This window comes from Drosophila santomea, chromosome 2L (assembly GCF_016746245.2).
Source record: "Drosophila santomea strain STO CAGO 1482 chromosome 2L, Prin_Dsan_1.1, whole genome shotgun sequence".
Taxonomy (NCBI): domain Eukaryota; kingdom Metazoa; phylum Arthropoda; class Insecta; order Diptera; family Drosophilidae; genus Drosophila; species Drosophila santomea.
In genome coordinates this window covers 843,752-867,017 of record NC_053016.2, presented here as the reverse complement: position 1 = coordinate 867,017, position 23,266 = coordinate 843,752, and the positions used below count along the sequence as shown (strand labels likewise).

The following is a 23,266-nucleotide window of genomic DNA, read 5'->3' as shown; positions in this document are numbered from 1 at the left end:
GTGAGCATACACCCCATTTCACCCGGCATTCCCATTCCCATTCTTCCATTCTCGATTCAATTTCTAGCAAATGTGTGCACTTGCGGCCTGTTTATTCAGCTTGGCAATGTCTAGCTTGTGAACAATATATACAACTAGATCATATATGGCCACACGAACTGCTCGAGTTCCAGGGAAATACATGTCTTATAGGTCGGTCTGCTGCCTCTTGGCTTCCATCACATTCTGCATGACCAGTTCATACAGGTTTTCCTCCTCCTCCTCCTCCTCCTTCCGGTCTTCTGGTCTCTCCTGGTCCTGGCGCTCATCCACCGCATCCTGCAGACTCTCCAGCTCCTTTCGGTAGTTGTGCAGGGCTTGTTGGAGCAGTTTCTCCACCGGGGAGTAGGTGGAGCGCGATCTCAAACGGGCCTTGGCTATTTCCAGAGCCTGAAATGGTAATGTCCGTGAGCTCCTATGATACCCTAGGAGATGGCTCACCTTCAAGGTGTTGGTATTCCGCAGGAGAGCCTCCTCGTAAGACAAAATCTTGGGAGCAGGTGCACAGATTGAGGTCTCGGCCAGCTGCTCGTTCTGCCGCTCCAGTTTCAGTTCCTCGGCTTGCCTAAGAAGTAGCTCAATGTATATAACCTTGTATATCCTTGCACTCTACCAGGGCCAACCTACACCTTCTCCAGCTTCTGGTCGATCTCCGCCTCGAGGGCCATGTATTTGTCGTTAATCTCCTTGATGAGGTCCATTGTGCGGCCTTGCAAACGGATTTTGTAAACAAAGTCCAAACAAAAGAGTTGCCATGCAACGGTACTTTGTTGTGGCCGTTACCGGGCGTTGCCAGCTGCTTGGAAACTTATGGAGGCAGAGAAAGAGTTGCCACATGGATAGATAAATATAACGGTAGTGTTAACCCTTAAGGTCCAACGGTATTTTGCTAAGAATTTGAAAATATTAATTTACACTTTAAAGTAAAGTTAATTTGATTTCAAAATAAATTAACATGAGCAACATAATATCGTAAAGCATAACAATTTTCAGAGTATTAATGGGTGTACAATTAGAACCCTATTTCCATATCAGTTGGTTGCAATCAGTTCAGCTTTATCTGCATAGCCAATAAATGCGAAAGTAATTACATAGGAAAATGCGATAGTTTATCTCCACAAGATTTATTATATTGTGGAATAAACCAATTTTGTCAACTATCTTGCCATAGAAATATTAGTTTGCTGTTCCAAATTAATTTTCAGTTCATATCGTATGATCCATAAGTTGTTATATCCGCTTTATTTTCCATGGAAGATATTTGTATGCCAGCATTATCTTGGAGACGAAAGTATATTGTCTGGGTGGAACCTTTTCCGGTCTTTACACCTTCAGGCTATAATCTCTGTTTGATCAAATTACGACTTTAGGCGCGACGAACTTAAATTTCTTTTATCTACTTTAGCGACTAAGGGTGATTATAGCTTGTGATATCTTATGGGACCTTCAATACCATCAAGTATCCATGTTTTGGTTCAAAGGTCGAGAAAAGGTATGGGTCTCAATTAAATAGAGATATTTAATATTAAGAGTCTTTCACCAGGTTTCAAATTGAATTGTAATGATGACTCGCTAAACACCTCAATAACATAAAAGTGTTTTTAATTATGACTTGCCAAAAGGAGAATAGTAGCCATGAAGAGATATCTGTTGAAGATATTTAGCTAAACTCGCCGCTCAAAGTCCAAGTGGCAAAAGCCTACCAAGTTGTGACGAAAAGGCACTACCTTGTTTGACCATAATTTGTGTTTATTATCTGTCATAATATTTAGATCCGCGCAAATCGGGCACATACCTTTGTTCACTGTCACATCACATGTGGGATGAAATACACTAACTATATACATACAGTATTCTCTACCTATCCGTCTACTTAAGTAATTTGCTACTCAATCCCGATAGCAGCTCACGCCTCCTTCAGGAATTGGTTGACATGGGGCGCCACTAGCTCTGGGGTGACCAGGTGAAGGTGATGGGTGCCAGGCACCTCAACGTAGACCACCTTGGCGGCATTCTCCCGCAGCGTGGCAATCACATCCGCATACACCTGTGGCGTCTCGAACTTCATACCGGGAATGCCCCGGATGTTGAGCACGCGACAGCGAATCTGGCGCGCGTAGGCCAACGTCTGCTCCGCGGTGAACATGCCCAGGAGGCTGATTTTCAGCCGCAGATCCCTGGCAAACAGGTAGCCATCCTTGCTCGGATTGTGCCTCATGCCCCTGTTCATCAGCACCCGAACCGAAGGCTCATCCACGGAGCCATCGTACGCGTCCAGCACCAGTTTGATCATCTCGTCGTACGAGTAGCAGGGCTGCTTGCTCTCAGGCAGCGTTTCGTAGTCCAAGAACTTGTCCAGCGCCCTGCCAGTGCCCTCCGCCATCCGTTGAGTGCCGCGCACCGTGGGACCCGCGATATCGATGTTGATCAGCTTGTCCACCTCCGTGGGAAAGCTAGCCGCGTACATAAAGGTCAGAGCTCCGCCCAGCGAGTGGCCCAGCAGGGTGACGTTCTTCCAGTTGTACTTGCGCACTATGCGGCGAATTAGGCATATGCCGTCCCAGAAGATGAAGTACTGCATGCCCATCGGATAGTGCGAGGACTTGCCGTGCCCGGGAAGATCGATGGCCAGGATGGAGGTGTCCGCCGGAAGCAAGGGGCACAGCCTGTCGAAGCTGCCGCAGTTGTCCTGCCAGCCGTGCAGGGCGATGATGGGCTGCCGCTCCTTCGAGCCCCACCACTTGGCTGCAAGCGGGAAAATCAATTAGTTCACAGAAAGAAAAGGTACATAACTTATATTTATCACGTGCATGCTAATAGTAGCGAGGAATCGGATGATGTTTCAAAAAGTAAAGAGATAGCGTTGTGTGGTCAAGTAGCCTAAACATTTTTAGTCCGCCGAAACTATCAAAATAGTTTTCTTTTCGCGCAGCTGCGTCACAAAAAAAATCACGTCAGATTGCCATGAATGGTCGATGATGTTGATAAGGAAACGGCTTGCAGGGGACTCACCCTCAACGGTTCCCCAGGGAACGGCAATAGAGAACTCCTCCCAGCTGTCCTCGCCCAGCAGCTGCAGGGGCTCCTCCGTCTGGCCATCTGAAAACAAGGGGAATCCACATTCACATTAGCAAGACTAAAACAAAAGCAAGCTGTGACGAAAGTGTGTCTGGTGAAATCGCCCGTAAGCCAGGTGAAGCGCAACCAGCGAAAACTTCGGACTCAGGTGCGCAGAGCGTGCGAATTGCTGACCTGACCACGACTTCCTCCTCCGGCTTACTCACTTGTTTCTGGCGCAGGTGACGCCGATGGAGATGGCGTCGCTGTTGTTGTTGCCACGCGTGTCTGGCCCATGGCTAATTGCTGCTCGGAAGTAGTGCTCCGTAATGCTGGACGCGGATCGGGCGAGCTCCTGCCTCGGGGAATCTCAAAGAGCGACTAACTAAACTTAGTTTCGCAAAGTTTCCCGATCCGCTGAATTCGATTGTCGATAGGTATTGACAGAGATGTCAGAATGACTAGGAATGTTTAGAAAGCCAGATACCAGGCTATTGTGGGTTATGCTCAGCACTGAGCGCAAACCATTCTCGACTAGGTGGCAACTACCGCACATTGTTTTCATTTGCGATTGCAAACAAAATTTAATATTTCTCGCGTTTTAGGCAATTTAGCTGTGAAATCAACATGTAAGTTTACTCTTTTTTCACACCAGCTATAACAATAGCTAACCCTCGATCCCAACAGGACGGAGTACTGGAAGTCAAACGAGCGGAAGTTCTGCGACTTCTGCAAATGCTGGCTAAGCGACAACAAGGCGGTGAGTTTATGAAATAAAGGCTCTATTCCTCACACCAATGACTCCTAATCCCGCAGAGCGTCGCCTTCCACGAGAGTGGCAAGCGGCACAAGCTGAATGTGGCCAAAAGGATCACCGACATCAGTCGCAACAGCGAGAAATCGGAGCGGGAACGCCAGAAAATGGACGCGGAGATCCGCAAGATGGAGGAGGCGGCCATGAAGTCGTACGCCCAGGATGTGCATTCCCGCGGCGACATGACCGCGCGGTCCATCAATACGGTGATGAGGGCGACCGCCTCTGCTTCCTCTTCAGGCGGAGCTCAGTCATCGGCTGGAAGATCCCGCCAAGTGGACCCCATGCGCCTGGAAGGACTCTCCGACGAGGAAGAGGACCAGAGGCGGGTGGCTCCCGGCAAGGTGACCAGCGAAACAGCCGCTCCCGAAGCCTCGCTCTGGGTGGAGGGCAAGTCGGACGAAGGACACACCTACTACTGGAACGTGAAGACCAATGAATCCGTCTGGAAGCCGCCGAAGGAGGGCTATCTGTCCTACGAGGAGTACGAGCGCATCAACCAACTGGCCATCGATCAGCAGGAGATCTCCCAGGCGCAGGAATCCCTCAAGTTTCGCGCCAATGCCGACGAGGAAGTGGCGAGGGTGAATCGGGAGAAGATGAAAGCCTTCCGCAAGACCGATAATCCCAAGGAAAAGAAGCAGAAGGAAGAGAGGCGTCAGACATTCAAAACAGAGGAGGAGGCGGCCACCAAGGAGATTGGGCAGTGGCAAACTGTCGAAGTGAAGTAAGGCCTTAACAATTGAATCCATGCTGTTTACTCGGTTTTCTTTTATTTACTGAAACTGATTATGATTTTTGTAGAGCGCCTGAGGAGCCCATCGATTGGCAGCTACCCAAAACGGATTACTACACTGCTGCTCCCGTGGTTTCCGCCTCCACTGAACCAGAACCACCAGTCAAGAAGTTCAAGGAGAAGACGATAGGCGGTCTGGATGCGGAGACAGCCGCCACTGCGCCTGCCACCTTCAAGAGGAAGTTCATCAAGAAGGGAAACAGCCGTCAGCGCGTCGAGGACTAAAGACTCTTTGGACTCCATATTTATTAGATATGGTTAGGCATAAGAGATGTTTAGGTTTTTAAGTGTTTGCTTATAACAATTACAAAGTGAGATGCGTTCAAATAATATAGGATTTCATAAAGCTATTGTTGCAGATGTATTAGCTCCCCGGCTTAGGGAATTCAGTTTAAAATATTGGATTTATTTGCTACCATTTGCTTTAATTAAAATGCATTTATTTCAAATCCATGATTATAAATTTTAAATTCCGATAACAGTAGACGATTTCTGTACAATCGGCGTGTGTCTCCGATAACAGTAAATTCGGTTTGTGTCTCGGCTTTTGTGCGGCATATTAAGGTCTAAAAACCACTGTCAATTTTAGTACATTTTCGACGACGAACCGCGGTATATTTCCCGCTTCCGCGGATGGTCACTCTGCTGCAGTTGTTGTAGGCGAGCGGTCGAAATTGCGTCGGAATTGCGTTGAATCGAGTCCGAGTCGCGCTGTTTTGTTTCGAGTGCGCCGTGCTGTGGTGTTTGGTTTGGTTTCGTTTCGCCGTTCGTTTGTTCGTTGTTCGCCTTCCACTCGTCTGCGATTCCGCACTGCAAACAAACAAGAAGAAGGGGAAGCAGCAAAAGTGGCGAGTGCAATCGCAGCGTCGAAATTTCAATTGAAATCTGTGTGGCAATTGCAGTGTAAATAAATTGAATTAAAGCAAAATTCTGCCAGTCGAAGGAGTGAAAAGTAAACAATAACACGGGCAATCGAAAAAGTGGTTTTCGATAAATTACACCGCACACACACACATACACACACCTGTGAATGTGTGCAAAGTGAGTGTGTCAGTGTGCGTCGAAGGAGAGGAAAGGTCAAGCCGAAAATTGCGTAAAGGAATTTCGCAAAGAGAGAGGGGAACGGGGAGTTACGTCAGTTTCGCATGCACTATAAACAATTTCGATTCCCTGGGCGATCCTGATAGCCAAAAAACGATAACAGTGGAAATTTACGTCAGTTCCGATACCGATACCTATACCGATACCAATTCCCGAAAGAATTCGAAAAATCAGGCAAGATTCAGTTCGTGTACGCTTACAACAGCTCCGCGCCCCACGCCGCCTCCTCCTACCGCACCGCCGTCGCCCCCTTTGCGCCCTACGCGGCCGAGCGGTCCACCCACCACCACCCACTCCCGCCCCCGGAGGAGCGGCTGCCCTCGGACACCGAGCAGCTAGCTGGATCCGACGAGGATCGGGCTCAGGGCCAGGAAGAGGAAGAGGCGGAATCCGAGGAGGAGCGCGCAGGTAGCGGACCCTCCGTCAGGCCGCTCATCGCAGCAGCAACTACAACAACAACGAGGACAACGACAACAGTAGTACCGGAAGCGGTACCAAAGGCGACGGCCAAGGGAGCAACAGAGACGGCGACAATGGCGGTGGTGCGCAAGAAACAGGACGACAAGTACCTGCTCGCCCTGCGGGAACTGGTGGCCAGCGGGACGGGGGGCAATCGGCAGTGCTTCGACTGCGGCCAGAAGGGACCGACCTACGTGAACATGACCATCGGATCCTTTGTCTGCACCCGCTGCTCCGGAGTCCTGTAAGTATCCGCCTTCTTTTGTCCTATGTATAAGGATAATGTAGGGTAGTCCTGTGGAGGGCAAGTCCGGGAATTTGGCATAAGTCCCTGCTAGGTGGTCTTTGTTTGGGATATATAACTTGGCAATTCATATATTGGCTATTTCTTTGGTTCACGGTGTTCTCGCTGAGTTTACCCGATATTCATGAAAGTTCTGAAAAAGATTATATACTATTTCCAATCCACGATATTGTCTTTACATTGAACCAGCTTGTGATTTGCTGTTCAAGGATGCTGGATTATAAAATGGCAGTCTTACTAAGATGATCTCATAAAACCTGCCAAAAAGAAGAATCTAAATTCATGACATTTATGATAGCGCTTACTTTAATGGTCTATGCCTGAATTCGCACACATTCTTATCACAAGTGCTGGCTACCTAATTTGAAACTTGATAACTACAAAATGGTTTACCCCGGGGAATTCCACTGTATTTCACTGCTGATATTTCTAGGATCTCATTAAATATCGCCCTGAGTGCACCTAAAAATAGAACTGAAAATTGAGAAGCATCATCGATCCGTGGACCTTTCTTGGTCTTTCTTAGCCGTGTTATCTTCACTTGAACCCAGCTTTGAACTCCTCGCCTGACGTTCATTTTCGATCGGCGGCCGAGTGGAGTGACCGATAATTTGAGTTCGATGCAATGTCCGATCCCGGCTGCCATTATTATTTTGTATTGTGTGTGAAAGCGAAAGCAATTCCCCGACAATTTCGAACAATTTTGCACAATTTGGCTTCCTTTCCTTTTTGAAATGCAAATCGAAGACACAACTTTCAATTGCGCGACATCGCGTTGAACAAAATTGCTTTGTCTTCGCCGGCGGCGCTTTCTATTCGTGTTTTTCGTGGTGGGGAGACGTTTTCGAGGACCGCCCACCTGGCAATTGAGTTGTGGGTGTCCTTGGCGCCCAGCAGTTGTGTTTTTTACCTTTTGAAGTAATTGGCTTTGATTTGTGAGCACTTTGGCTGAATTGGGGTCATATATTAGCACTCCACCGGCAGTGCATTTCATTTGATTTACGCATTTCCGGATCAAGCACATTACATGATTGCTCTTAAACTTCCGCTTGGCCCAGGTCCAGAAGCCCAGTCTCCCACGAACTGTGCCCCAGATTGTGGCCTCTCAATTGGACAGCATGCGGGCTCCTCCGTTGAGTTATCTCCATCATCGAAACCAGGTTGAAAAGTGGCCAACTGCAATGCGTTCGCCCTGCTGCACTGCTGCTCTCCACTCTGCAGTCCCCAACTCCCCAACTCTTCCTTCGATGACTCATGCCCCATTCCTCGGTCTTCGGTCTTCGGTCCTCAATCCTCAGTCCATAGTCCTCAAGCCTCGTTGCCAACTGCCAAGGGAAACAAATGTTGGCATGTAAATGAAAAGCCACATAAATGCCGGGGACGCCAAACGATTGCACTGCGAGAAAGAGTTAATCATCGTAGTTGCCCTAAACAAGTACTTCTTCAATCTAGATACTCCTGCGTTTATTGAGTTAAGTTGCATTATGCACTCATCGAAGTGAGCGACGTTTCTCCCTGTGTAGCCACAGGGGTGTGGAAAGGTACTGCAGCAAATAGGGAACTCGGCCAGGGGAAGGGGGCGTGGCAGGGGCGACAGCAGGCGACAACGAACTTCCTGGCTGAAAATGAGACTGGAACTTGGACTGCGACAAGGGAGCGAGTGCAGGGAATACCAAATGAAACCAAATGAAACCGACTCCATGAAGAAATGAAGAAATGGCCGTGCATGTTCGGCCCGCCTTTGGATATCGGAATCCGCTGCAGACCAGACCGGCCGGTCACTTGGAGCGCTTAATGGAGGAAGCGGTTCAGGAATGAGAATGGGCATGGGAGTGGGTTTCAGAATGGGAATGTCTGTGGCGGCGCGGGGGGAGGGAGAGGAAAACGCAAACCCGTCCGACGGCTTTTGCCACTCGATTGTTTCGTTGGGCCGAAGTTGCTGCTGCTGCTGCTGCTGTTGCGCCTCCAATTGCAGACAAATTGTTGCACCTCAATCAAGCAGCAGTCGCCGCCATCTGCTGCCACACCGCATTTCGGTGGCTCCGTTTTTTGTGGACTCTTTCCGTGGCTTTGGCTTTGTCTTTAGCTTTGCCTTTGCCTTTGGCTTTGGCTTTAACTTTGGCGGAGTTCAAAGCTTGTGCTGGCTCATAAAAGTCAAGAAACTTGTTGATTAGATAAGGCGAAAGCAAACGACCATTGGGAGCAGCACAGAGCAGGAATGGTGAGCAGCAATGGTGAGCCACTTTCTCAGGCTTCGTCATCATTGCCGCCGCACACAACGCACCAACTACACACAGCAACGGGCATTTGAATACGGAGTTGCCGGCTTAATAGTGCATTATCCAATTATTAAATAACCGAGCGATGTGTATTAGTGCGAGTTCAGGCGAAAAATGGAAAAAACCCATGGAGTCGATGGAACTTGCGATTTGTAACATTGGCAAACATTGAAGCTGCTGCCTCTACTTCTTCACTAAATTTCAGTTAGATATATTATCAGTCATAATGTTTACTTTACTCAAACCATTTGTGAGTCAGCTGTGCTTTTTTCTAAACTTTTTACATATTTCGAGTGTATAAGCAGTCTTTATCTTTGAACTTTCAAAACAAGTCTGTGCACTTCCTTTGCGCTCAAATGTTTATTATGTGCGATTTCGTAGAATTTGTTTAGTTGTTAATATTTGGTGTTTCAACTTTTTTTTAGGAATATATTTTATCTGCGCTATTTCTTTGTTCGCAACTGTATGTTTGCAGTCGTTCGCTGTGTTTTTTGTGCGTTTCTATCTGTCTGGGAGTCGATGACTACAGTCATGCCATTGCTCACAGGAAAATACATGAACATAGTATATATGGCATATTTGGTTGATGTCGAATATGAAATAAGCACACAATCTGATCCGAAGCTTCTAAAAGCACCAATGAACAACTGCCTTTCACTGTGATATCAGTTAGTTAACATAGTATCCGAAACCTTTGGATACATTTTCGCGTGTCGTGTTGTAGTTACATGCGTCAGCGGGCAAGTGAACTGTGGAGCAGACCCAGACCCCACCCGTATCCCCATGCCCCCGATCCCCTTCCGCTTCCCCATTGCAGTTGCAGTTGCAGTCGAACTGTCGAACTGGGCCAACTGCCTTCGAGTGGAGGCAGCCACAACAAAAACAGGGAGCACGTCGCTCGCTCTCTGGTTTTTTATTTTTCATTTGGCCCGTTCTGCGGCTCGTATGTTAATTTCCGATTATGAAACAGCATAAACACGTCTGCATTTGACAGCCCCGAAAAGAGAGGAGCACTGGGGGAGGGGTGGAGGGGAAAGGGGCCCACTTTCACCAGGCGGTGTCAGCTGTGTGGCCCCTTTTTTTACTGCCTCTCTATGCGCCGAAAAAGCCAAGACGACAAACGAACAAACGAACAAACTAAAAGAAAAGCAGCCAAAAGGCGAAGCGTAAGAGCAATTAAATAAAAATACAAAATACAAGAGGCCGAGTGTGTACACTGAACAGCACTCCCATTTTGTCTCTATTCAAAATGCAAAATGTATTCCACACTGAGAAAAAAGCACGTCTATTCAGCGCTAGCAGCTGTATTTTATCGCAATAATCCGAAATTCCCTATTATGATACAATATGCTTGCTCTTCGCAATGACGTAACGAAATTAAAGCGGAGCAAATGTTTAATGACAATTTAGCAATCGTTAAGCCACTGGATCAACGTGATAAGATAAAGATTAAATTCGCGTAAATACTCTCGAACATGACCCCGTTTTTTGTTCCACTGTATATGCGCGATTTGAGTTCCTGGAATTAAACTGAGTCGCCTCTAACTCGTTTAGCATTTGAGGAAATGTTCGTGAATCGCTTTTGAGTTTTGAAGGAAGTGGAAATGGTGGATAAGGAGGGGGGTTGTGCGGGGCGTGGGGCCATAAAGATAGGAATATAAATACAAAGGAGGAAGAGGTGCGGGGTGGGGGTGGTGGTGGGGGTGCCGGCAATTATTGCGCAGTTTTGATTCAAAAGCAAACACAAACAAAAGCACTCTCAGAAGGTGTCGTTGTTGTAATTACTGCTGGTTGGTTCCTTTGTTTCGCCGTTGTTGTTAATTCCCCCACCCACCCAACTTAGCCCCTTCCCCTCCCCTCTGCTCCCTCTGCCCGTTTTGGCGCTTGCCTTGAAATAGAGATTTGAAATCTATTAATAATGCAGAGGCGCAAACGCGGCGCGTCAAGCGATTGGGCTCTCGATTTTGAATTCTCAATTCTTGATTCTCAGATGTGAGTGCAATTCAAATGCGGAAACTTGTGGGCGGGAATGGCGCGAGGAGGGGGGTGCTCCACTTTCGCCCACCAGGCGCCACACCCTCCCCCTGGAAAGAGCACAAACAGCTGGAGAGAAGGGCCAAATGCCAATTAAGAGTGCTCGATACACCAAAAGAAATAAAGGGAACAAGTGAAACATTTAATCAATCTCAAATCAACTGGAAAAGCTTTTAGTTTTCGTTAAGGCCTATCCCCTTTTCACATTGGTAATTTCCCAATTATAGGTAGGAAATAAGTTTTTTTTTCCAGTGTATGCCGGCAGAAAAGAGGTTCCAAGAGCACGCTGAAGAGAGAGCAACGAGCAGGAGGCGCCTGCCCACACGGAGATTTATGGTTTCTGCTTGGCCCGCATCCCCATTTTCTCCCTGGGAGGCACATCGTCAGTTGGAGCCCGCTGCGTGCCCCAAATGCCCCTTCTGGGATGTTATGGGATGTCCTGGGGTGAGCTGCCATATGGTCACATACATGTGCATGTATGCAGTGGATCAGGGGGATCCGCGAGCAGAACTGCAAATGCAGCTTCTTGGCGCAACCAGGCATTCAATTAATCAAATTATATATGTTACAATCATGGAATAACTCACTTCAGTCATTAAATGCAACGATTTATGGCGAGCAGTGCGGTCAGCCACTGTGCAGTCCGCCGGAGATGCCATAATCCGGCTGCCCACGAGGCTTTGTCCGAGAAATCTCTTTCCGGCCGAGTGAATGGCTCAATGGCAAATCCGGAGGTCCTTTTGCATTTTTCATTCGCCATCCCACGGCCACCGAAAGAGCTCAAGGCTCTTCTGGCAATTTGCAGCTCTGGCCCAGACGATGGCGTTATTAAAATATTCATGGGCCCCCAGTGGAGGGTCCTCATTCCAACTGCTCCTCCTCCTCTTTGAACTCCTCCTCCGCCTGCCAAGTTTAATTTGCATTGTGCGACAAACGCGACAACTGTCAGCGAATGCCAAAGGCGACCACTCTGCGCCAAAAGCGACACTAGCAAAAGCGATAAAGTATATTAAGTAATGGTGCTCCTATATTTGGGCTTTGCTGAAATAACACTGCGAAAGCTGATGTCTAAAACGAGCCACTTGAGCTGGCCATTTCTCGCAGTGCAGCCACACAGAAGTGTGAGCTGCATGGTTGGGGGTTAGGCAGCAGACTCGGACTCGTTTGAAGGCGCCCACATAGCTTCTCTGGGGGATCGGGGGAACTGGGGGATCGGGGGACACATGGGAGGCAAGAAGCTGAACGGGAATCGGGTTCGGAATGCGTGGGATTCTCTTTCCATTTGGCCTGGCCTAATTGAGTAACGCCACCGAGGGAGCGGGAATGGGAAACTGCAGCGTCTGTCGTTCTGCTGACTTTTCAGCTCGGCATAACTTTGCAATTAAATCGCTCCCCAGCTGGACAGCATTCTGCACTCTGCATTCAGCACTCTGCATTCAGAGTGGGTCAGCGCTTTTCCCGCAAAAAGTTCTGCCCGCTTTCCATGTTTTTCCGGGCTTGGGAACCCGCGGCGTTATGAATAAGCGCGAACTGTGCAGTTTCGAGCTCCGGCAGTCGGGGAAATGTTCTCGAGTGGAGAAGTGAAAAAGAGACGGATCGCTGGTCTGCGGCTTTATCTGTGGGCTCAGCTATTCATCTAGTAGTAGTCTAGTAGTTTGCTTCCTCCAGCCGCAACGACCTTGAATTGTGATTTCCCTTGCACAGAAAGAAAAGGCACATCACATGTAATATCATGCACTCAGCTAAGGCGAATAAGTATGAATCTACGAATTTCAAGTTCACACCAACCCCATTTATTTTTCCGTGTAGGACACTTGACCAGCGGGGATCGCCGTAGAGCGGGATGCAGTAGTCCGGACTTTTGCCTTCCGATCGACCTTGGCTCACTTAGCGTGTTTGTCTAGTCGAGGTCAGTTTCGCACTTTTGGGCAGGGAAAGGGGACGGCAGCCAAATCAAAGTTAGCGGCAATTTTCATTTATTTGCCAAACAAACAGATATTCAGCCAATATTTGTGGAGCCCACTCGCAAGTACAGTGGGCGCTGGGCAATTAAATGGCCAGCCAAGTAATTGGCATCTTGCAACTGGTAATTTCAGTTAGCCAATTTACAATTAAGAACAAGCCAATAATGGCATTATCAATTGCAAGGCAATGAAAGTCTAGATAAACCAGACTTTTTGTTTAAAGTCTAAAACAGGAGGAATATGGGACACACTAAGATATCAGGCGAATGAATAGAACCACTGGAATGATATTGAAGTTTGCCATTATTCATGCTGTCAGTATTTTATTGATCAAGTCAATAGCTAGTCACACCATCAGATGCCGGGTTCCACTTAGTCAGTGTCCACTGTGCTTGGAAATGTGCGCGCCTCAATGGCCAGGCTTTGTGTCTCGATCCCGTCGCCTTCGCTTCACTTTTTCGCCTTGTGTGTCACTTGCGGTTTGAAATTGAAACCAGGCGGCATTTTATTTTTAGCTCTGGATGAGCACATGAGCATGAGCTTACTGGGGCCCCTGTAATCCCGAGACAAAGATTGACTTTCAGTGTAATTCCAGGGACGCCACCCACAAAGCGACGACGAGCTTACTTACGACTCACTCGCCGCTGATTCATCGATGGCACTTCTTTATCTTGAGGTCAATATCAATGCCAATCAATCTCAACTCTGCTGCAAGCGTGCTTTGTGGCTTATGGCGCCGCTTTGTTCCCTCTGGGGGAAAATTCGTGAAAAGACAAGGGAATGCAGCTCAATTTGTCGCTTAATTAGGAAGTAAAGATCCAATAAAGAAGTAATGCTCGGGATGGTGATCATGATCAAGTTGCAGTTCTGCCAGTTGTTCTTAGGGTTAAGTGCAGATCACCGTTTCATTATTTCGGATGCTTTGGAGGGAGGAACTAGTGCTCCATTGGGGCGTTTTAATGATATTCCCAGTCCGCATTGTGAGCAACCATCGATTCCTGGTACGCCGGCCCCTTGACTCGCACTTATCGCACTTGTCGCTCGCAATTTGCATGAATTCCGAATTCCGCCTCGTCTGAAACGCATTTGCGCCAGACTTCTCCGGCTGTGGTGGTCTGGTCCGGTCTGGTGGGGCGACAGTTGGGTTCCGAGCTCATCACCAGTCACTCCAGCAGTCGCATTCCCAATCCCTCTGCCAGAGGTCTTCGATCAAGAGCGCTTCCCACTACGCGATTCAAACGCAGTAAGTTGGCCTAGGAGCAAATCAAAGCGACGTTCTTTTGTACCAAGGAAAAGAAATAAATTTAAATGGAGATTTGTTTTTAATTATGGATCAATGACCGTTTCAAGTGAATTGAATGCTCAAAATTGTACCAATAAATTTCGATTTCCTGACGCCATTAAAGTGATTTAAGCAGTGCAGCCCCACAAATTGATAAGAATGAAATGATAAATTGTCTTGTTTTCGATTTCTGAATGGAGCTCGTAATAATTGACTACAACGTGTATTGATGGCTGTGGTGATATTGATTCTATTGCCTCGATACCGGCCATCCATTTTGGGCTATTTCGTAAGCGGCATTCAGGCCATTAAGGCTCTGCATCGTTAGGAAACTGGACCACGCCACATTGTGAAGCTAGAAAGTGCTTGGCCTAAAGAGTGGAGCTCTAAAAATTAAATTAGCTCTTTGGAGTGGTCATAACTAACCGTAGTAACTGCTCCAGTGGCCCCAGAGTCATTCTTCCCCATCTCGTCGAGATCTCTCCTCTTCGGTTGCCGAGCAACGAGTCATGTCTTGGGGCAAGGTCTCCCGTCTCTGGGGTTCTTTGGAAATTGACTAATTGCTTTTTCCAGCCCCACAGTGAATGTGCTCCGCTTGCACAGCGAGAAAAAGAGTGATATCGCTGCGCTATGCAGTGCTTACTCAGGCAGTAATCGGATAATATATATCATATATGCATTATTTCGATGTTCCATGGTATTTCTCTTAGTGTAAACCAACATATACCCAACATATATCTAGTATACAGATATGCTGCTGAATTGGCACCGCTCTTGAACCCCCGACTGTCTGGGATCCGTGACTCATGGGAGTGAAAAAGAAATGGTATTCGTATTTATACTCGAGAAATTGCGTAGATGCTTTTGTTTTTGTTTCTCTTTTTGTTTCTGCTCGGTATCTGTTTTTTGTTTCGCATTTATATTTGCATACCCTCGACGGGGGGAATGCTGAACTTGTTGTGCATTTAATTTTAATGGACGTGTTGTTTGCTTTGGGGAATTTATTCAAATCTGGAACTGGGCAGCTGGCTGAACTGCAAATCCGCTCAGTGCATCTAAACGTATTTCGTAAATAGTTTCCTGAACCTGACAAGTAATGTTTCAGCTTTTACTCAGACCAAAAACCATTGCGAGTGTGTCGGACCAGACGTCAATAAATATAATCATTATCAGTGATTGTTTGCTTGTTAAATGCGAGCATTCGCATTATTCATAATCATCGAAATGGCGTTGTCCACAAGTGCCCCCTAATGTCCCCTCTTTGGAGGTTGGGGTGTTCCCCACTTCGTACCTAAGTGGTTATTTATTGTCATATGTCGGCCTGCAGTTGTTTGCTTCTCTATTTCCTCGAATTTCGCTTAATTCGCCTTTTGCACAAAGAACTATATATATATATATAGTATGTGGTAGGTCCGATTCCGAATCAGATTCCGATTTCCATTTCCACTTTGATTCCCATTTTGATTTTGATTTGGATTTGCTTTGTATCTCGTGGATTGTTCGACGACGTACTCGAAGCTCATTGTATTTATTTTTTCTATGCATATCGCCTGGGTTTTTTGTATTTTCTGCCGCAACGAGTTTTACTTTTGTTTTTGTTTGAGAGCGGAGCTCAGCTGAGTTGATTTTTTTCACGCTGAGTGCGCAAAACGCGCAAAAACGGGTTTTGCACATTTGAAGCCAACTTAAAATGCCAGAGTGTGAGTGATTGTAAGCTAAGCTTTTTGTTTATCTGCACTACAGTCGCTCGTCTCTGTCTTCGTCTTCGTCTCCGTCTCTGTTTTAGTCTTTAAATTGTCTCTGTGTTTGTTTTAATTTTCGTTGTATCCACTTGTGCCAAGCACGAAGCGAAACCGAAACCGCCGAGATTTCAGATCCGAGATCTCAGATCGTGGTGCCCATCTCATCCGCCGGAGACGGCGACGTTGTGGAAACTCGGCGCTGGGTGTCGTGGAGGGAAGTGGTCGGTCATATGTACATATGTAAACCTGTGGTAACCTTCCTCAGAACGGTCCATAAAATCTCAAACAATTCCCAGCTTATTAGCTTAAATGCATCCTTGAAGTCGTCGCCGCCTTTTAAATTCCCATTACACTCGAAGTTATTTGCCAAAGTTAATGTATGTATGTATTTCATGTATTTCAAACACCTAAAGCACCTGATTTTATGATTATTCTCGCTTCCCTTTCAACATTGAGCTGGTTTCGCTTTTTGTATGCAACTATTAAGGGTAGACTTGATTTTAAGTCAGAGCAAAGTCGATTATTATTTCTGTAAATTGGTAAATTGTATCAGAGCGGATGAGTCTCGCAGTCATTCCCCTTTGCCTGCGCCCTTTGCACTTTGCCCTTTGAACTGCCATGACCTGCGAGGTGTGACACAGTTTTCCGATTCCAGCTGTGAGTTCCAGCGCTGCTTTGTTGACTCTCAATTAGCATGGCATTCTGCCATTCTCTGATCTCGGCCTGCAGATGTGGCTGGGTGAGAACTCCTCCGTCGATGACGCCCAGTGTGTACCAATGCGAGTGTGTTTACTGGCTGGGCTCGTATAACAATTAGCATTGCAATGCTAATATTGAACACCGCGCAAAGCGGCTCAGAGTTTGCATTGGGAAATTGGCAACTGAGACCCAGATAAATGCTTTCATGCATTTAGTTTGGGGGATTCATTATTGCAAATCCTCGATCATTCTGTAAGCAGGAAATACATGTCCTTAAGCCACTTGATGATTACGTTAGTAGTCACATCCCTTTGGCAGCGCAACTGTGGCATTTACTGGCGCTAATATATTTTCCATCCGGCAGTTTCGAGCTGATTTGTTTCCCAGAACCGCATTCAAAGAGGGTGGAGCAGCACTACCACAGCATATTGGGTTTTTTTCGCATTAACCGAAGACGCAGCTGCATAGAAATTTGCAGTCATTACCGCTGTGATTGTCAATTACCCTCCTCCCCTCTTTATTTTTCCATCTTGACAAAGCGTTTCAAATGCGCGCCTTAAACGGTGGGCGTGGCAGAGTGAGTGCCTCTAATGCCGCCACTGCTTTTACATTCCGTGCGGAGGCAACTTTCACTTTCTCCGACGCGGCTGGATTTCAAAAATAGCCACTGCCACATGGCGCATTATTCTGCCGCGCTCTTTGTTTTTGCCACTTGCAGCTGCCACTGCCACTGCCACTGCAGCTACATCTGCATCCACGTCCACGTCCCCATCTCCTCCTCCTCCTTCGGTGCCCTAACGAACTGCCTGTGCGTGCTTCTCTAGATGTGGCCACTCAAAAAAACATCACGTTCCGTGCTCGCCTTAATCCGGCAAATGCCTAGTTTATATTTTAATAGGATTAAAACGGAATAAATTATGAAGGTAAATCGGATTCGAAAATGATTCTCGTTCACTGGGTTATGGCTTTGCAGCTACTAGCTTTTCCTGAAGCCTGCAACTTCTTAGCTGTGTGTTTCGAAATGGAAATTAAAGTGTCATTGGATAAGTAGAACACCGTAGATTGAGTTCACTTAAAGATTCAATCAAGTCTCTATTAAGGAGTGTTGTTTCGAGGGTTTCAAGCACACTGTTCTTCCTTCAAGTGCTTTTAATGTGGTCACCGTTGTGTTGAGGCTAACTGACTTAACATACTCACTAATAGCAGTAGTTCAAGAGCGGTACGATAAGATAAGACAACGATGGAGTAACACCTTCATTATAAACTATTTGTTACTGCAGTTTGGCAAGTTTGGATTTGTTTATTTAATTCAATCGAAGAAGTAGTAGGTAAGCTCTTTTTCTGCCTGTGCAGCGATGGCCTTTCTGTATTGAGATGGCTTACAAGCCGTGTAAGGTCAGACAACCTCCTGTTGATTTCCGCTGCGGAATCGCAGCTTCACAGATCATTTATCCGCCGGCGGAAGTCGTCCTCCGCTCTTCAGCTCTTCAGCTGTGCTCCGTTGGTCACGGGTCAGCCGTGGAGGAGTTTGCTCTAATCCAATCCCCTGCGATCCGCTCCACTGCGAGCCCCACTTAAGTGAGAGTTGATTGTTTTCTGGTGAGCACTCAAAGACATCCGCTTTCCACCTCCGCCGCTGTTTCTATCTCTGCCAGGGTCTTCCACTACTTTCCGTCCTCAAATTGAGTCACAATTGCATAAGAAGCATGGGAATGGACGAGATGAAATGACAAAGGACGTCGTTCCCTTGGCTGAGATGGCTGTAATGCCATTAGCCAGCAATCAGCAGCTTCTAGAATTTTCGCTGCATGTTCCACATCAGCTTGCCGGTTTTGATACCCCGTGCGTGATGGGGTATATGGGTTATACTAATTTCAATCAATAAATTAACTAATTCAGCGAAGGAAAACCACAACATCCTAAGGATTAAAGATTACAAACATTTTATTTCGTATTCCTAAGCTGCAGGGTATCTTCTGGTCGCTAGACCCGTAACTCTTGTTCTATCTTTTTCCATGCGGCAACCAGTTAACCAGCTACCAACAACCAACATCCAACAACCTACAACCAACTGGAGCCAGCGAAGCGTTCATGTGAAACGTCCAGTTTCTGCTTCCCCCTGCAATGCATATTTGGCCCTCTTCTGCCACTTTTGCCACTTTTGGTGCTGTTTTTCTGCTGCTGTTGTTGTTGTTGCTTTTGCTGTTGCTGTTGCCATTGCTGTTGCCATGTTGTGGCCAAGTTGTTGCTGCCACCCGTGTGTACTCGTTTCGTTCGGGAAATTCGTGAAAAACCGAAATTAGCCATCGTTGTGGGGCGAAATTTGCTGGAAAACTCTCCACCAGCCAGTGCGGCTCTTCGGTTTGTTTATGGGTTTCATTTTTCATGCCGTTCTGGGCACTCCAAAGTGCTCCAATTGCTTTCTGCCCCAAGGCCCCAAGGCCAGCGCAATTAATTTGCGCAATTAACTGAAATTGAACGCCTATTTGACGGGTCATTCTGGTAGGTGCAAGTGGGTCAAGCAACCCCCACCATCTCCGCCACCTGACCACAAATGGGCGACAAGTTGGATTAATCTTGGGCAATTTCCGAAATAGAATAGAGAACTACTTGGGAGAATTAGGGAGGATGGTTGTGGATGTTGCAATATTAATTAGTGAAGTTGGTGAAAGAAAATGGTTGGTGTTTCATTATAATAATTATCCATTTGCATCTTTTCCAGACGCGGCCTGACACCGCCTCATCGGGTGAAATCCATATCGATGGCCACATTCACACAGGACGAGATCGACTTCCTGCGCAGCCATGGCAACGAGCTGTGCGCCAAGACCTGGCTGGGATTGTGGGATCCGAAGCGGGCTGTGCACCAGCAGGAGCAGCGCGAGCTCATGATGGATAAGTATGAGAGGAAGCGATACTACCTGGAGCCGGCCAGTCCGCTTAAGTCCCTGGCCAATGCGGTGAACCTGAAGTCGTCTGCGCCGGCGACAAACCACACGCAGAATGGCCACCACAATGGGTATGCCAGCATCCATTTGACGCCTCCAGCTGCCCAGCGAACCTCGGCCAATGGATTGCAGAAAGTGGCCAACTCGTCGAGCAGCTCCTCTGGAAAGTCCTCGTCTTCGATCAGCAGGCCACAGTACAATCACCACAACAACAATCACGATGCCTTTGGCCTGGGTGGCGGATTGAGCAGCCTCAACAGCGCCGGTTCCACATCCACCGGAGCCCTTTCCGACACCAGCAGCTGTGCCAGCAATGGCTTCGGTGCGGACTCCGACTTTGTGGCCGACTTTGGCTCGGCCAACATTTTCGATGCCACATCGGCGCGCTCCACAGGATCGCCGGCGGTATCCTCCGTTTCCTCAGTGGGTTCCAGCAATGGCTACGCCAAGGTGCAGCCCATCCGGGCAGCTCATCTCCAGCAGCAACAGCAGTTGCAGCAGCAGCAGCAGCAGCAGCAACAGCAGCAGCTCCTCAATGGCAATGGCCATCAGGCCACTGAGAACTTTGCCGACTTCGATCACGCGCCCATCTACAATGCTGTGGGTAAGTTTCCATCTCTCAGTCCAGCTTTCTTCTCCCTTCAATTAGTTTTTAACAAAAAAAATGCTTTCTTGATCCGACCATCAGTCAAATATAAGCTATTTTCAGCACGATATTTTTGAACTATCATGATTTATTATTCAGAACATAATTAAACATTGTACAGCTTTAGACTTTCTGAATCAATCATCCATCGAAGCAAACCAAATTGTACATGTATCGAACGCTAAACGAAACGCAGTAGTTTTCAAATAAGAGTTGTTCAAACACATACCTTCGCTCCTGCACCTGCGGCTTGGCATCCTGAAAGATCCTGCAGCTTGCTTGCGCCCTCCGCTCGCCTTCCACTTCGAGCACCCCACACCAAGAGTTCGCATCCACTTTCTAATGTCTCACTGTTTGGCTGAACACAGCTCCACCGACTTTTAACGATTGGATCAGCGACTGGAGCAGGCGGGGCTTCCACGATCCCTTCGACGATTGCGATGACTCGCCACCAGGCTTCCGGCCTCCAGTTCCAGTTGCAGTTTCAGTTCCAGTTCCAGTTCCAGTTGCAGCTTCTGCTCAAGTCCCCGCAGTATCATCACCATTGCCAACCGTGCGAGAGGAACCAGAGCTGGCGTGGAACTTTTGGGAGGAGGAGATGCGAATAGAGGCGCAGGAGAAGGCGCAGGAGTTGAGCTACTCCTTTTCGAATAGTACTCCGCCCCTTTCCCCTTCGAATCCCTTCCTGCCCTACCTTATCAATGAGGAGCAGCATCGAAATCACCCAGAGAAGCCCTCCTTTTCGTATTCGTTGTTCAGCTCCATATCAAATAGTTCCCAAGAAGATCAGGCGGATGATCGTGAGATGAATATTTTAAATGCCAATTTCCATGATTTCTTTACGTGGAGTAAGTTCTTGATTGCCTTGAGTTCTGTTTTCTGTTATGGTTTCTGTTGCATTCGGCTCGCTCTTTTAATTGATCCTGTTTTTGTCCTGTTTATGTTCGGTTTTTACTACGAAAACATAGACACGAAGAGTTTATTAATTAGTCTCCCCATTTTGCAGGTGCACCCTTGCAGAACGGCCATGCGACCAGTCCGCCCAAAGGCGGAAGTGCAGCGATGGCGCCCAGTGAGGACAGATATGCCGCTCTCAAGGACCTCGACGAGCAGCTAAGGGAACTGAAGGCCAGCGAAAGCGCCCCGGAAGCGCCCACGCCCACCAATGGCAATGTTCAGGCCACAGACGCCTTTGGTGGAGGTGAGTCCTTCACAGAGCCTTTCTCTTGGGGCCCCCGCTAATTGGGTACTTCTTTGCAGCCCTCAACAACAATCCAAATCCCTTCAAGGGCCAGCAACAGCAGCAGCTCAGCAGCCATGTGGTGAATCCATTCCAGCAGCAACAGCAGCAGCATCAGCAGAATCTCTATGGCCAGTTGACGCTCATACCAAATGCCTACGGCAGCAGTCCCCAGCAGCAGATGGGGCACCATCTCCTCCAGCAGCAGCAGCATCTGCAGCAGCAGCAGCAGCAGCAACAGCAGAGCTTCTTCAACTTCAACAACAACGGATTCGCCATCTCGCAGGGTCTGCCCAACGGCTGCGGCTTTGGCAGCATGCAACCCGCGCCTGTGATGGCCAACAATCCCTTTGCAGTGAGTATGCGAGCCGACTCTCTGAGTTAATTCGACAAATTGAAAAGTGCTGGCAAGGCGGTAATCTGTTAAAAGTGATGAACGACAGAAATAAAATAGTGAAGAATTCTAGATACGTGTTGTTTTCCCTTTTGGACCTCAACACACCTCAGTCCCCATTGATGATACTTACGATTCCTCTAATTAGCAATTGTAGAACGTTGTGTGCCGACCATAGTGATAAACAATATCACAGAGCTGCGTAATTCGCTTCAATAAATATTAATCAAGCAAACAAGCAATCATGTGCACGTTAGTCTGTTTCTCACGTTCCTTTGCCACATATTAAATCCAGACGGTCGGTGGATTTCCAGACAGGATTGGTTCCGTCCAGTTCAACATTTGCTAAAGACACAATTCTTCCTTTATATTCCACAGGCCAGCGGCGCCATGAACACTAACAATCCATTCTTATGAGACTCAACCCAGGAGAACTCGCCACGCGCCACCTGGCAGAGGCGCTGAGCCAGCGAACAAAGAGCAGAAGCGGAGGAACCGAACCGAAATTAGTCCATTTTACGAACAATAGCGTTAATCTATGTATACATAATGCACGCCGGAGAGCACTCTTTGTGTACATAGCCCAAATATGTACACCCGAAAGGCTCCACGCTGACGCCAGTCCTGGAGGATGGCGGAGGCGGACTGGGGCGTTGATATATTCTTTTACATGGTAACTCTACTCTAACGTTTACGGATACGAATATTTGTATTTGCCGTTTGCCCTAGAACTCTATACTTGTACTAAGCGCCCATGAACACTTCATCCACTAACATAGCTACTAATCCTGATCCTAGTGGAGGATGCAGTTGGTCCAGACCCTCTGTTATTTGTTTTGCCTGTCCTCGTACTTGTCTTTGTCCCATTTAGCACTTTCGTTGCGGATAAGAACTTTGTCAGTTATTGATTGTGTGGCCTTAATAAGATTATAAAACTAAATATTATAATGTACGACTATACATATACGGATACAGATTCAGATACAGACACAGATACAGATATATATGCTTTTGTACCTAATTAATAGCTTCTTGTTTCCATTGCTAATCATCTGTTTTCCGTGTGCTAATTTTATATACCAGTACGTGCGATATCGGCCGTGCAGATAGATTGCTCAGCTCGCGAGTCGAACCTCTTTTGGTTGCACCCACGGCAGACATTTGTACATATACTACTGTCTGATTGTAAGCCTCGTGTAATACCTCCATTAACACCCATCCCATACCACCCCACCCGACCCCAGCCATTCGTTCATCCATCGATCGAACCCCGAATCCATGACTCAATTCACTGCTCACATGTCCATGTCCAGATAAGAAGCAAGAATTTTTCCATTTTAGCCTTAACGTGTCAAACATTATCGAAGCCTTAAAGTTATTTAAAACTACGAAAATTTCAATAAAACAAATAAGAACGCTATCATTGTTTTCTCTTGATTCCTGTTTGTAGGTTTTTGTCGTCGAATCT

The 23,266-nt window shown here is 47.3% G+C and overlaps 4 protein-coding genes across 6 annotated transcripts; 2 read left to right on the top strand and 2 right to left on the bottom strand.

The window, feature by feature from the left end:
• Window positions 1–60: 60 nt before the first annotated feature.
• On the bottom strand, window positions 61–834 carry LOC120454430. Its single transcript, XM_039639724.2, has 3 exons — window positions 667–834; window positions 481–604; window positions 61–429 (listed from the first exon to the last, which is right to left on the bottom strand). Exons 1-3 carry the CDS (start codon window positions 738–740, stop codon window positions 187–189), a joined length of 441 nt encoding a protein of 146 aa, XP_039495658.1. The 5' UTR covers window positions 741–834; the 3' UTR covers window positions 61–186.
• A 933-nt stretch (window positions 835–1,767) lies between these two features.
• On the bottom strand, window positions 1,768–3,532 carry LOC120457953 (probable serine hydrolase). The gene is made up of 3 exons (XM_039645462.2): window positions 3,324–3,532; window positions 3,052–3,138; window positions 1,768–2,784 (listed from the first exon to the last, which is right to left on the bottom strand). The coding sequence occupies exons 1-3, from the start codon at window positions 3,391–3,393 to the stop codon at window positions 1,946–1,948; spliced, it is 996 nt and encodes a 331-aa protein (XP_039501396.1). The 5' UTR covers window positions 3,394–3,532; the 3' UTR covers window positions 1,768–1,945.
• Window positions 3,533–3,575: 43 nt separating this feature from the next.
• LOC120457942 (WW domain-binding protein 4) lies at window positions 3,576–5,056 on the top strand. The gene is made up of 4 exons (XM_039645451.1): window positions 3,576–3,725; window positions 3,784–3,856; window positions 3,913–4,637; window positions 4,715–5,056. Coding segments are annotated over exons 1-4 (1,017 nt in total). The 5' UTR covers window positions 3,576–3,723; the 3' UTR covers window positions 4,932–5,056.
• Window positions 5,057–5,899: 843 nt separating this feature from the next.
• On the top strand, window positions 5,900–23,218 carry LOC120453045 (arf-GAP domain and FG repeat-containing protein 1). Of its 3 annotated transcripts, none has more exons than XM_039637568.2 (6): window positions 5,900–6,510; window positions 19,293–20,122; window positions 20,533–21,012; window positions 21,171–21,365; window positions 21,425–21,759; window positions 22,177–23,218. In XM_039637568.2, the coding sequence occupies exons 1-6, from the start codon at window positions 6,341–6,343 to the stop codon at window positions 22,213–22,215; spliced, it is 2,049 nt and encodes a 682-aa protein (XP_039493502.1). In that variant the 5' UTR covers window positions 5,900–6,340; the 3' UTR covers window positions 22,216–23,218. The 3 variants fall into 3 exon arrangements, with proteins under 3 accessions (XP_039493502.1, XP_039493518.1, XP_039493510.1); XM_039637576.2 differs by lacking the exon at window positions 5,900–6,510 and adding an exon at window positions 13,968–14,090; XM_039637584.2 differs by lacking the exon at window positions 20,533–21,012.
• Window positions 23,219–23,266: the final 48 nt, after the last annotated feature.

Bases quoted from the DNA above. Each gene is read 5' to 3' on its own strand.
- LOC120457942 (XM_039645451.1), top strand. The intron at 3,857-3,912 runs GTGAGTTTATGA...CTAATCCCGCAG, and splicing joins GGCTAAGCGACAACAAGGCG to AGCGTCGCCTTCCACGAGAG. The intron at 4,638-4,714 runs GTAAGGCCTTAA...TGATTTTTGTAG, and splicing joins TGGCAAACTGTCGAAGTGAA to AGCGCCTGAGGAGCCCATCG.
- LOC120453045 (XM_039637568.2), top strand. From the start codon at position 6,341: ATGGCGGTGGTGCGCAAGAAACAGGACGACAAGTACCTGCTCGCCCTG. The intron at 21,366-21,424 runs GTGAGTCCTTCA...ACTTCTTTGCAG, and splicing joins CACAGACGCCTTTGGTGGAG to CCCTCAACAACAATCCAAAT. The intron at 21,760-22,176 runs GTGAGTATGCGA...TATATTCCACAG, and splicing joins TGGCCAACAATCCCTTTGCA to GCCAGCGGCGCCATGAACAC.
- LOC120457953 (XM_039645462.2), bottom strand. From the start codon at position 3,393: ATGGGCCAGACACGCGTGGCAACAACAACAGCGACGCCATCTCCATCG. The intron at 3,139-3,323 runs GTGAGTAAGCCG...CCTTGTTTTCAG, and splicing joins GTCACCTGCGCCAGAAACAA to ATGGCCAGACGGAGGAGCCC. The intron at 2,785-3,051 runs GTGAGTCCCCTG...TCCCGCTTGCAG, and splicing joins TCCCTGGGGAACCGTTGAGG to CCAAGTGGTGGGGCTCGAAG.
- LOC120454430 (XM_039639724.2), bottom strand. From the start codon at position 740: ATGGACCTCATCAAGGAGATTAACGACAAATACATGGCCCTCGAGGCG. The intron at 605-666 runs GTAGGTTGGCCC...GCTACTTCTTAG, and splicing joins GACCAGAAGCTGGAGAAGGT to GCAAGCCGAGGAACTGAAAC. The intron at 430-480 runs GTGAGCCATCTC...TTACCATTTCAG, and splicing joins GGAATACCAACACCTTGAAG to GCTCTGGAAATAGCCAAGGC.